This window comes from Loxodonta africana, chromosome 21 (genome assembly GCF_030014295.1).
Source record: "Loxodonta africana isolate mLoxAfr1 chromosome 21, mLoxAfr1.hap2, whole genome shotgun sequence".
Lineage (NCBI taxonomy): Eukaryota > Metazoa > Chordata > Mammalia > Proboscidea > Elephantidae > Loxodonta > Loxodonta africana.
The window spans coordinates 35,502,366-35,515,495 of NC_087362.1; the positions used below are offsets into that span (position 1 = coordinate 35,502,366).

The 13,130-nt window shown below is 48.4% G+C and overlaps 1 protein-coding gene across 3 annotated transcripts in view; it reads right to left on the minus strand.

The window, feature by feature from the left end:
• Window positions 1-12,808, minus strand: part of CDH13 (cadherin 13) — a 1,235,721-nt gene extending 1,222,913 nt beyond the window's left edge. For all 3 annotated transcript variants that reach the window (XM_023558128.2, XM_023558126.2, XM_064273735.1), the window contains exon 1: window positions 12,680-12,808. In XM_023558128.2, coding sequence (XP_023413896.2) covers window positions 12,680-12,724 — 45 coding nt within the window. In that variant the 5' untranslated portion in view covers window positions 12,725-12,808. The remainder of the gene's footprint in view (window positions 1-12,679) is intronic.
• Between the last annotated feature and the right edge of the window lie 322 nt (window positions 12,809-13,130).

Below are 13,130 nucleotides of genomic sequence, written 5' to 3' on the forward strand. Positions count from 1 at the left end.
AAGACCAGACCTACTGGTCTGACAGAGACTAGAGAAATCTCAAGAGGATGGCCACTGGACACCCTTGTAAGTTAGTACTGAAGTCATTCCTGAGGTTCACCCGTCAGGTAAAGACTAGACAGGCCATAAAACAAACAACAGTACATGTAGCTCAACCATGTATACAAGACTAAACGGGTAGACCATCCCAGGGGCAAAGACAAGAAGGCAGGAGAAGACAAGAAAAGCGGACAAATGGAAATGAGGAACCCAAGGTTGAGAAGTGGAGAGTGCTGACATGTCGAGGGGGTGGCAGCCAATGTCACAAAATAGTATGTGTATTGTTTAATGAGAAACTAATTTGCTCTGTAAACTTTTATCTAAACCACAATAAAAACAAATAATTTTTTTTTTAAGTAGCATATATGTTTATTTTATTTACTGTCTTTCTTTCCATTAGAATGTAGAGCCCATGAGAACAGGATATCTCGTCATTATCACTGCTGCTTCCACAGTGTTGAAAATCATACTTGAGGTACAGACTGCTCAGTAAATATTTGTTAGATGAACAACTTAATCAGATATGCACTGTGTGGACTGGGGAGCACAGACACAGATGTCCTGAGCTAGACAGAGAGGCCAGTGTGTGGCGTGACTTGGTGCATGGAGCGGTAAGGAAACAAGCCAAGTGCAGAGTGTGTAAACCCCCTGGAACGGGAGCTCTGTGAGGGCAAGACTGTGTTCGTGGCCGCATCTCCGGTGCATACAACAACGGTGCCTACACGTAGACATTCAACAGTTATTTGTTGAACTAACGACTACCTTATCTAAAGCAATAGTATTCATTTCCTGGCACTGCCATAACAAACTGGGAGACTTTAAAGAACAGAATCCTACCGTCTCACATTTCTGGAGGCTCAAAGGCCTAAATCGAGGTGTAGCAGAGCCAAGCTCCTCCCAAAGCCTCTAGGGAAGATCCTTTCTTGTCTCCCTGAGTTTCTGGCAGCCCCAAGTATTCTTTGGCTTGCAAGTGCAGCTAACTCTGCCCTCACAGGGCTGTCTTTCCTCTCTCTGACTCTCTCTGTCTCTTTTACTCTTTTAAAAGGACACTACTGATGTGGGATTAGGACCCACCCTACTCCAGTATGACATCATGTTAACTAGTAACATCTTCAAAGATCCTATTTACAAATAAGGTCATTTCATAGGCACCTGGGGTTAGGAGTTCAACATTTCTTTCTGAGGGGACACAATTCAATCCATAATGGTGCTTAAGTCCAATTAAAAAAGAAAAAAAGACAAAAAAAACTCTTCTGGTAAATCAGGAGGAGCCCTGAAGGCACAGTGATTAAGTGCTTGCCTGGTAACCAAAAGGTCAGCAGTCCAAACCCACCAGTAGCTCTCCTCGGGAGAAAGATGTGGTGGTCTGCTTCTATAAAGATGATAGCCTTGGAAACCCTATGGGGCATTCTACTCTGTCCTATAGGGTCACTAAGAGTCAGAATCAACTCAATGGCAACAGGTAAGAGTTTGCAGTAAAGATTCCAGATAATGCATGTAGAAGGCACATAGCAGCTACAGTAAACTGTAGTTATTTTGAGGTATTTTAAAAAATAATAACAAGTGTTCATGGCAGCATGCACATGCATGCATGTGCACACACCCACGTGCATACGTGTGTATACACACTGCTCTATACAACCCCTGGGAAAAACGCCTGGGCAGATGCATCTAGAAGATAACATCGAACCAGATCAAAAGTCTTCCTCAGGCATGAAATCCCCAGGGGACCAGTCTTTGGGGAGCTCCCAGCAAGGAAATTGTCGAATCCTTCCCTAGGCTGCAAACTTTATTTGTTTGCTAATATTCGTGCATTTTAAAATCCACTGGCATATCCTTAAGACAGAGGCTACCTTTAGATCATAAACTTCCCTGGAGCCCCAGTGCACAGAGGTAAAAAAAAAAAAAAAAGAGCAACCAGCATTTCTTCAGCACCTAGCAGGTGCTAATCATCAGATTAAGTCATCAGCATACAATTATTTAATCCTCACAAAAAACCTCCAGGGTAGGTGTAGCTATTTCCTCTCTTCCTTTGTTTAAACACAGGAGAAGGGAAATAAAGTAACGAATCTAAGATCCCTCAGCATGCAAACAGCTGGGCCAGCATTCAGATTCACTTCTCAGGGGTTCATAAGTCTCCCCAACTCTCCTGAGCATCCAAGGCACCAGCTCCTCTGGGCCTGGGTGGGTCATAGGCCTTAAAGGGACTTCAGTAATTTTCCTCCTGAGGCCAGGGCTGTGTTGTCCGCATTTCTGGAATCTCAGTTAGCAGCATTCTGGGCCCTGGGTAAGTACCAAAAATTAAGGCAAGAAAGAAAGGGAGGAAAGGAGGGGACTCCATCAATACTGTCGTAAACTATCAAAACTATTTTAGCACCTATTGTTTCCCATGGTAAGAATGACCAAATTTGGAATTATTTCAGCATTTATTTACTTTTTACTTATTGGTGGCCCTCACTAGACTGTGGGTTCTATGAGGGCAGGGACTGTGTCCATTTGGTTTACCTCTGAGTTCCCTAAATGCCTCGATAGATCCTTAGGGTGAAAGTGAGAGGGAAGAAAGGGCAGAGATGCCACACTCACCCAGACCCAGGGGTTCAAATCCCAGCTCCCTGTTTGGTGGTTCTGTGACCTTGGGTAAAGTCCTTAAGCTCTACAATTTTCTCACTTGTTAATAGGGGGCCAACAGCTGTACAAACCTCACCTTCTGAAGGTGAAGTACCTGGTAGAATGCCTGGCATTCAGCACTCAGTAAGCATCTTTTGAGGGAAGCAGGAAGAAGAGAAAGAGAAAGGCAGAAGAGAAAAATTCAGAATCAATACTGCCACAGAAAGCAACCATCCTTTAACTGCAGAAACTCCCAGAACTGCAAGAAGCCAAAGTACAGGTGTGCCAGCCTCTGTTTTTCACACATCAAAATTCACTCAGTGAGTAAATCAAGCTCACCCAATACGGCAAAACCTGTGAAAGCTGGAACCTGTGTAAGGTGGAAATGTAAGGTGGAAACCTGGCAGAGAAGGAAAGCTCAAATATTTTCCACTAAAAGGAACTATAGAAAAGTGGTAAGACTGCACCCTGTCAAAGGCAGAAAACTTGCAAGGATGGGAAAAACAAAGTGGTCCCGTCAAGTTCCGGCTCTCACAGGTTTCATTGCATTTTTATAAGGACCAATTGTATACCTGTAGAATCCTCGTTGAAGGAGAAGCTTTAAAGCAAATTAGTTGTCCCTGCGCTTTAACAACCTTTTTTCCATTTCACCCTCACAACCCAGTCCATTTTACAGATGAGAAAATTGAGGCTGCTTTACCGAAGGCCACGTAATGAGTGAAAGGGACAGCTAGAAATGGAACCTAGGTCCAGCAGTGTGCTGAAACCAAACTGTGCTGGTTTGAAAGAGCCCATTGTTAAATCTTCAGGAAACTCGTAGGTTGATAGACTGAAATCAGTCATGGTAGAAGTATATACACAAGGGAAACTGGCAAACACTGTAAGTCAGGTAGTTGGTATTATTTAGTTGTTATATATTCTGCCAATGATAATAAAATTTTTTTTTTTTTTTTTTTTTTTATCATTGGCAGTGTTGAACATTTATCGCCCACCACTGTCTGGCACCCTGTTGAAGATTCTGCTCCTACACCTAGATGCATAAGAGTCACTGAGACTAACCCCAATATGCTGAAACGAAGGCTTGTTGGCATTCGCAGAGTGATTGCTGAAAGTAGTAGATCGTTTTTTGCTGCATGTAAGGAATATTTCTAGCACTGCTGATTGAATGTTCAAAAAATGATTAAAGGGCTCAGCAATGTTTCTCTCAAATATCGTTTGCATGAAAAGTCTCAGAGATTGGTTAATTATTTAGGCTTCACATCAGTCACTCTAGTCAAGGGCATTCTAGGCTCCCATGGTGCCCGTCCCAGATGCGAGCACGGAGTGGATCTCCTGGCATTGGTGTAGCAGCCCTTGATGCCTCTCCTGAGAAGCATTACTGCAGCCTGGCTAACACCCCCAAGGAAACGGTCCTCAGACCCTGTTCATGATGTCAAACACCTGGGTTCCTTGTTCAGGCAAGTGACTCCAGCCTCCTGCCAACTGGAAGAGCCAGAACTCAAGCAAGACTCCTTAATCCCTCCCTAACCTCATCCTAGGAACCCTGGCGGTGCCACGGTTTAGGGTCCAGCTGCTCACCAAAAGGACGTCAGTTTGAACTCACCAGCAGCTCCTTGAGAGAAAAGACCTGGCGATCTGCTTCTGTAAATATTACAGCCTAAGAAACCCTACAGGCCAGTTCTACTCTGTCATGTAGCTATGAGCTGGAATCAACTCGGCAGCCCCCAACAAGAACAACAGCAACCTTACCCTGCCATCCCCAAACCCAGCCACCACCAGGCCCTATCAAACTCTCCTCCTGACAGTCTTGCGGATTTTGAGTTGGATATGTCTACTTCTCTCCACTTTATCATCACTCCCCAGTCCAGACTCCCATCATCTCAGGGCTCAGTTGTCCTCTCCCTTCTACTCGTACCCAGCTCCAATCCACTGTCTACACTGCAGCCAGAGTGATCTTGCCAAAATGGAAATCTGACCATGTCATGCTTTACCTTCCCCTCGTTGCCTCCAATGGCTCCCACTGCTCTGGGACGAACACCGAAATCCCTGCTGTGGCTAACAAGGCCCCAGGCTCACCTCCGAGGCTCACATTGCCCCATTTGTCTTGTTGCTCTCACAGCTCCAGCCACACCGGGCTGTGGCGTTTTCTCCTGCATGGCAGCTTTGCCCAGGCTTTGCCTTCTGCCTGGAACAAAGCCTTTCCCCACCACATCCTCTAGCGTCCCTTTGTCCATGAGCCCTCCTCCTCCTCCAGATTATGACTGGAGCATCTAGGTCATCAGAGAAGCCTCCCAGATCCTTCATTCAGATCCAATGCCTTTCTTACATTCACTTATTTATTTATTGAGCACCTGCTACAGGCCAGGCACTGTTCTAGGCCCTGGGGATACAGAAATGAACAAATCAGGCAACAGGATATGCCATAAACCAAAACCATACCCGTTAATGTCAAGCCGATCCCAACTCACAACAGCCCTGTAGGACAGAGCAGAACTGCCCCATAAGGTTTCCAAGGCTATAAATCTTTACGGAAGCAGACTACACATCTTCCTTCTGCGGGGCGGTTGGTGGATTCGAACCACTGAACTTTTGGTTAGCAGTCGAGCACTTAACCACTTGTGCCCCCGGAGCTCCTTCAGCATATGCCATAATGGAGCTTATACTGTAGTGGGGAAAAAAGACAAGCAAAATATATGGAATGGCAGGACCTCATATAGCCATGCTTCCCTCCTTCATAGTGGTTGTCTCTGTGGTCAATTATTCATTCATTGATATTTGTCTCTCCTGACAGGCTCTAAGCCCTAAGAGAGCAGGGACTGGGTCTGCCTTGTTCGCTGCTGGGCTGTAAGCATACATATGGTGCCTGGCACATATTAGGTCTTCCTTAGATATCCAAGATACATGTTGAATACATTTGGTCTTAGCTGAATCTCCCTAAAGTCCAGCTGCTTGAGTGCTTGGGGCTTGGGAGGAACAATCCTTTGTGGTGGTCCCTGCAACCCCTTTGACTGTAATTTTGAGTTATACAGGGCGGGCATACTTTTTCTGTAAAGGTCCAAATAGTAAATATTTTAAGTTTCGCAGGCTATTTGGTCTCTGTTGCAACCACTCAACTCTTGTAGCAGGAAAGCAGCCTCACACAACTACATACACAAATGGGTGTGACTGTGTTCTAATAAAACTATTTATAAAAACAGGGTTGTGAGCTGGAATTAGCCCACAGGCCATACTTTGCAACCCCTGAGTGAGACGATCCCATATGCTATATGGTGCCTGGCACTTGAGGGTGGGATCTGTCCAGCCTGAGTCAGTGATCATTTCTGCTCATGGGGCCCAGCAACTTTCCACAGGCTCTACTGGGAGATAAACACAGAAGCTCAAGCTTCAGGCATTTGCAGCCACCATCCTGCAGCGGATGGAAACCTGAGGAGAGGAGAGAGATGTAGGCCTGCAGACCCTGTAAGACAGGAGCGGGGGCTGCCCTGTCCCTTCGCAGAATCGCCAAAATCTCCAGAGGCTGAGCTCACTTCCAGGCCACCCAGGCATGGAGCAGGGCAGTTGTCAGCCCAGCAGCTGCTGCCTCCACCCCAGCCCGGCCCACCATTAGCCTCAGGAGACATGGCCCGCCATCAGCCTCGGGAGACACAGGGGCTTTGTGCCTTGGCGGCAGATCAGGGAAACTGGCTGGTGTCTTTGAAATGAGACATGACATGTCAAAACGTGCTTTTTGCTGTTGTTAATTTCCAGGAATTTGACTTCTGTTGGCAACTGACAGAGGAAAAACAATTACTTTTTTGCTGGTATGTGTGTGTAGTTATATTTATCTCAATCTCTGGGGCTGTAGCTACAGTAAACAAGAGCCATCAGGGCTTACTTATTGGTATGGGATGAGGAGGACAGATTAGTCCAGTATTTACAGAGGCAGAGAGCATTAATTGTAGCGTTAACTGTTGTAGGCATTAGCCATTACAAACAGCTACACAAACATCACACAAGGTAGGCAGTGCTGTGGGTGACAAGGTCTTGTGTACAAAGGTACTCCAGGTGACAATGCTCAGGATGTAACATTACTCTGGAGTTACAGTGCTTTGAGTGTTAGCTCAGCGCTCCCAGAGTCCCCAGCAGGACTAAGTATACTAGGGTATTGGGATGTTCTGATCGTACCCACACTGTTGGTGAGCAACACTCTTGGAATGCAAATTCTCAGGGTGTCACCATCCCCTAGGGGTAGCGATGCTCTTGGTATAAAACTAGGGCCTACGTCTTATCCCTTGGCTGCCAGTGTATGCGGGTATTGACCCAAGCCATGGTGTTTTCAATTGCTTCATATGCACGCGAATGCTGGATGGAGAGTAAGGGAGACCGAAGAAGAATTGACTTCTTTGAATAGTGGTGCTGGTGAAGAATATTGAATATCCCTTGGAGTGCCAAAAGAATGAATAAATCTGTCTTGGAAGAAGTACAACCAGAATACTCCTTAGAAACAAGGATGGCGAGACTACATCTAACATACTTTGGACATGTTATCAGGAGGGACTACTCCCTGGAGAAGGAAAAAGTAGAGGGTCAGCGAAAAAGAGGAAGACCCTCAATGAGATGGATTGACACAGTGGCTGCAACAATGGGATTAAACATGACAATAATTGTGATGACGGCACAGGACAGGGCAGTGCTTCCCTCTGTTGTACACAGGGTTGCAATGAATTGGAGCCAACTCAATGGCACCTAACAACAACATCACCCTGGATGTATTGTGCTCAGGCTGACTCAATGCTGGTGGTGTGTCACTTGTCTGGCTGTATCTACTCCACAGGTAGCAATGGTCTGGGTGTCACATGGCTCTGGGTGCCCCTAGATGCCCAACAGCACTGGCAGTGATAACATTCTCGGGGAGGACATATAGTTCCTTGTGAATGCTCATGCTGTTCCAAGGCTCACCTCAGTGTAGTTCAATCAGGGGGATCGAAAAGAAGCCAGCCTCTTCCTTTCCAAATTGCCCATCACTGAGAAATTAGCTGCTTCAACTGGATCAAGCCTCATAATTTGTGAAAGGAGAGCTTCCAAATGCAAATGGCTACAGAAGCAAGCAGTAAGGATAAATGACTGCAGTGGGCAGGGTGTGTAGTAGGGAGTAGTGGGGATTGTGGCAAACTACAGAGGCATGCCCACCTAAAGGAAGCCCTGCAACTCAGCTCTAGCCAAGTGTTGCCATGTGGGAATGAGGATCTAGGGTTGCTGGACCTTCTGACTTTAAGAGATACAAGAACCTGGGTTTTTCTTTCTTTTTTTTTTCTTCTTTAACATACAGTTCCCCAATTTTCAAAATGTTTGGGCCAAACAAAATATATCCATGAGCAAAATTTGGCCTATGGCTGCTACTTTGCAACCTTTGTCCAGAAACCAGAATTGGAAAGTCAGGATACATAGGCTTCATTACCAGCTAGCAGATGACTCAAGGTTCAATCTGCTAAGCCAAAGGTTGACCCGTTCACCTCCACGTGCCCTGACTTGGTTGGCATTTCAAGTTTGAAATGTCCTTTGTCCCCTCTAGCCTGCCCTTGGCTGCACGTCTCAGCAGAGAAAAAAACTGCTCTCCACCCTAACCTCAAAATAAAGCCTCCAACGGGTACCTGGTGAAGAAGCAGGGAACCCTGCCCCCAGTCTGGCCAGCCATTGTGCAGACTGCTCAGATGGAAGCTAGGCCTGGGGTTCTGCGTAGCTGTGAAGGAGACAGGCCACAGGGAATTGTATTGGCAGCATCCTTCAGAAGGGTCTGATTCTTCCAGGTGTGTGAGCACCTTGCTGACAGCTAAATCGAAACAATGCCAAAACCACTGGTCACTTGATTTGATTCCACCCAACTGGATTTATTGTAACTGGATCACACACTGATATTCCCTCTCCTTTTCAAGTGGTGTTGGAAGGTGAGTGGATGTGCCTCATGACTCGCTCTTCTGTGTGGTTGCCTAATGGGCAAGATTATCTCCCTTCACAGGCAGGACTGTTCCTGCCGAAAGAATAAAACCAGGTCCAGCTGAAGTCGGATGCCTGGGGATTTCAGAACCTCCTTACATTCCATGTTGCATTGTCTACAAAGGTCTTTGAAATTTTTCTGCTCTCATACTCAGAGGGGATCCACAGTTGAAGAATCAAGTAGAATAGAACCAACTACAACTGGAAAAAAAGAAAGACAGACACTCAGTGCAAAGGCCACGGGCCCTCTCATTTTGGAGGCGCTTTGCAGCAAATAATTAGGAATACGAAGAATAGTTCTGTTTTGGTGGAGCTGCTACACTGAAGCTCTTTTAAACGTGAGCTGTAGATTCAGTATTTTGTGATGCTGTGTATGGAGCCCTCTTCTGGAGAAATGTTTCAACAGGTATTAAAAGAAGATCAAAACACACACACACACAAGTACTGTTGGTTATTTAGATAATACGATCTTCATTCATTCGAGCGTGAATCGAATCCATGGTTTGTCTTTTTCCTTACCTTCTACTGAATAGAAAATAACAGATTCCCCAAGAAACTGCATTTTTGGAAGGAAGGATATCTTCAAGGACCTAGCTGTACTTTGACCTAAACTGTAAACTTCAGATTGAGTTGAAATTTACACATCCAAAGTGTAAGGTATCCAAGGCTGATACTTTTAGATAATGCAGTCGTTGGGTACATTGGTTTGTTGGGCAATTTCACTGTAACAGGTAGAGGATACTTCTCTGGAAGGAAATAGATTTTACTTAATGGAAAACCCAAGAGCTAAAGATAGAAAAGGGAAGAAGGGAGGGAGGCAGAGAAGGAGAGATGGGCTAAGATGACTGTTGGGGCTTTTAATGTAGACTGTGGGATTACATAAATTCCAAGTCACATATTCAGGCTTGCAGTCTATTGAACCTCTTCAGGGACTTGCTAAAAAAAAAAAAAAAAAAGTACAGACACTTGAACTCTACCGCTTTGTCTCTTTTCGCCACTCGTATCTGCTTCTCCGGTGCTTTTGGAATCTTCTAGGCTGTCCCACGTGAACCCATCTGAAGGGTAGAGGTGCCCTCTGCAACTTTCCCAGTCTTTCCCTCTCATCCAAGAGGTTCTGCAAATACACACTGCTCTTAAAACCCTAAAAAGCTCTTACAGGAAGCTGCAGGGGCCCTAGAGCATACCGATTCTCAGTTAAAACTCTGAAAATCAAGATTCTGACTCCAAGAGGGAACTCCCCACTCTCGACCAAAATCTCAGAATCCTGTGGAACATTTTTCGTCACTCCCAAGTGACTGCTCTCCAAACCTGGAACCACTCCCTAAAATCCTGATTCTTATGAGATTACTCACTTATTGTTAGGACTTTCAGTTAGTTGCAAGCGCCACTACCCGAGTGGGGGAGGGGGGTCATATTTACAGTGGAATTTCTTGCTCATAACGGACTTCATTTGTTTCATGTTCATTCCTTATTGTTGGCAAATTCTAGGGGCCACTTTCAGAATGACCTTTCCCAAAACACTCCAGGAAAGTGGACAGGGGACTGTTCTTCAATGTTGCCAGCTTCTAGCCAGTGTTGAGTGACATCGCATTCCTCCTTCCCCTTCCAAAATGCCTAAAACAGCAACATGGCCAATAAGCTTGCCGAGACTGATGGTTTCCCCAGCCCAGTTAAACTGCAGTGGAAAAGCACACACATGCCTCCCTGAACACCAGCACAGCCGCTGACTAATTTGCTTTGTTACATTGTTTTTCCCTTCCTTCTGTTTTCTCCCTGCCTCAGGAAAGTTTTGTGTTTGCTTGTTGGCTCAAGATTTCCCCCACTTTCCTCTGTGGCAGGTGCAGATCCCGGCTTGAACCTCTTGCCGGATAACTGAAATGCAACAAAATGAATTCTCTGCAAGATGCTCTTGCTACCAGGATATCAATGACTGTCCTCATGTGGACATTTGCTCTGATTATGTGTAACGGTCTTAGAGAGAAACAAGCCTCCCTGGGCAGGCACTGTGCAGCGAAACCTCTGTTCCCTCATTTTTAAGAAACTGAATGAGCTGAGAGCCAGGCCCGGTGTGAGGCAGACACACCAGTTGCTTTGCAAAAGGCACCATGCACCAGGCCCCAAGTGCGGGGTTCTCTCTGGAAGCTCTCATGTGGTCTGTCCTGCTCTAAGGGAGCCATAACTTTGGATAAGCCCTGGAATCAGAGCTGAGGTGGACACCCACTAAGAGGCGGGAAGGACTTTAAAGTGCTGGATCAGGCAATGCTAAGTGCTAGTGGACGCTGTGCCAGGCATAGTGGTGAATGCTTTTTGTAGGGCATCCTGCTGAATACAACCTACTGCTCCCAGCAATCCTAGGAAGGCGATAGATTATTTTACAGGGGAGAGCCTGGAAGCTGCAAGAGGTTAAGCAACTAGCCCAGGGCCCTACAACTAAAAACTAGCACGTGGCAAACAGGTTGAGGCATGCCCTGAACTCCCTGTTAAACTGAGCTATGCAGACGCACACAACCTTAGGGCTATACAGAGTCCAGGCAATCTGGGAAACTGGCTCACAGGCAGCAGTAGGATTTGTGGCACGTCTTGAGGCTACAGGGACCCCAAGAGAGTCAGTGAGCAAAGTCCTGGAGGAAACAGTGCTATATAGTTGGGAAGTCCTGGATGGGGTCATGTATCCAGAGAAGAAGAGGTCATGAGTGGGGGCAGAGGTCAGCAGCCTGGACCCTTAGCTCTTCGCCCTGGCACTAGTATCCACCCTTTTCCTTTGAGTCATGTTCGTGGTCATTGTGTTTCTGGGACACTGGCCCATTTCCAAAGTGCAACCCTAATCTTGATCTAGGACTGGTCACCCCTTGGAAGACGGCACTTTCCCCCTTCATCCCAGCCAGCCCCTTCCTTTCCATCCCCCTTCCTCTCACCCACCAGCTCACACACGTGCCTCTTCCCCTGACACCCGGGAGTCCTGGCCGGAACTCCACACCCATTCCTAGTACCCTGGGGCACTCGCTGTCTCCTTCTGCTCTGCCAGGCTCTGCCGGGCTCCTCCCCGCCCACTTGTAGACCGCCAGACCCCTGTGCAGGGCTGGGCGTGCCCCTCAGCCGCCAGCACCCTCGCTTGGCCTCAGAGGACTGTTTTCTGCCTGCAGGCAAACTTCCCGATGCAGAGGCGATTGCTGGAAGACCGCGTCTACACACTCCTCCTCCCGGGGTAGGCGGCCCTTCCCTGACGCCGCAGCGCTCTAAGGGTTAACAGGCAGCTGCAGTCCGGGTGGGGAAGGCTTGAACTTTTCTCCGCGCTCCGCGCCCGACCGGAGAGACAGCAAAGGCAGCAGCCCGGGCCCTGGCCCGGGCCGGAGCTCCAGCTGGCTAGACGATGGGGGCGCGGGGGCCCGGGCTCTGGCCCTTCCAGCCCCGGGGTCGGGGAGGAAAGGACCCGATGAGGGCGCGGCGCTACCGGCGTCTGTGAGCGACAGCGGCAGCCGGGCTGCAGCGCTTGGCTGGCCCGATGCACCTTAGTACGCGCCGCGGAGCTGGGCGAGGGGCCTGGCGCCCCGGGAAGTCAGTGGTGCCAGGCCGGCCTCTCAGCCGGGCAGCCCACAACCCGGACCAGAGCAGCGCTGCCCCCACTTGGTGCTGGCCTGGGAAACCACGACTCACTGGAGTCGCCTCCAACTGTCTTTCTCCAATGCAGGAGCCGCTGGAGGAGGCAAATCAAAGTTCCCCCACTTAATGTAGGCGAGAATGTCGCCCTTGATTGCAAAAAAAGGGCTTGGGCGCTCTCTCCTCCTCTCCAGAACGTACACACACACACACATTCACACACACACTCACACACACACACACACACGGAAGCCAGGGTGGGAAGCAGGGGTCCCCAGAGGATCTCCAGGGCTGGCAATGACCTCCCTTGCGAGCCCCCGGCTGCCTTCGCCGCCGCGCGCCGGAGCCCCGGATCCCCGGAAAGCCCCCTCTCCCCGGGCGCCCTGGGAGATCCGAATGCAGAAACGGGGCGCAAGGCGAGCCGGAGCGAGGCGGCCGGCGCCAGGCAGCCGCTCTTCCCTACCTGGGACAGGAGAACGCACAGGACGAGTGGAGTTCTGGGCTGCATTTTGTCCGACTAGAAGCGCCCGGCGGCGTTTTCATTCACACACGCGGCTGCACTGAGCATATTTTCCGTGGGAGCCAGCCTTTGAGGAGAGGCTCTGCCTCGCCAGCCAGCCAACTTCCCAAATAGATCAGCGGCAGCATCACGAAAGCATTGGGTAGAGGCTGATGACCAGGACCAATGGCTTTACAAGACGGATTCCTTCATAAAGCTCCCTCATTTTGCATGGCAGATACGGGGCTAGCACCTCTAACAGAGCGAGCCCCTAGGAGGAGGAAGCCCATTTGCCTTTTTGGACTGTTGGGGGCTCAGCCTCACAAATCACGCCTGGGCAAGGCGAGCCGATTCCACTTTTCCATAGAATGGAATTGCACCAGCGGCTGGTGGCCACTTCCAGCCCAGTGCGAAA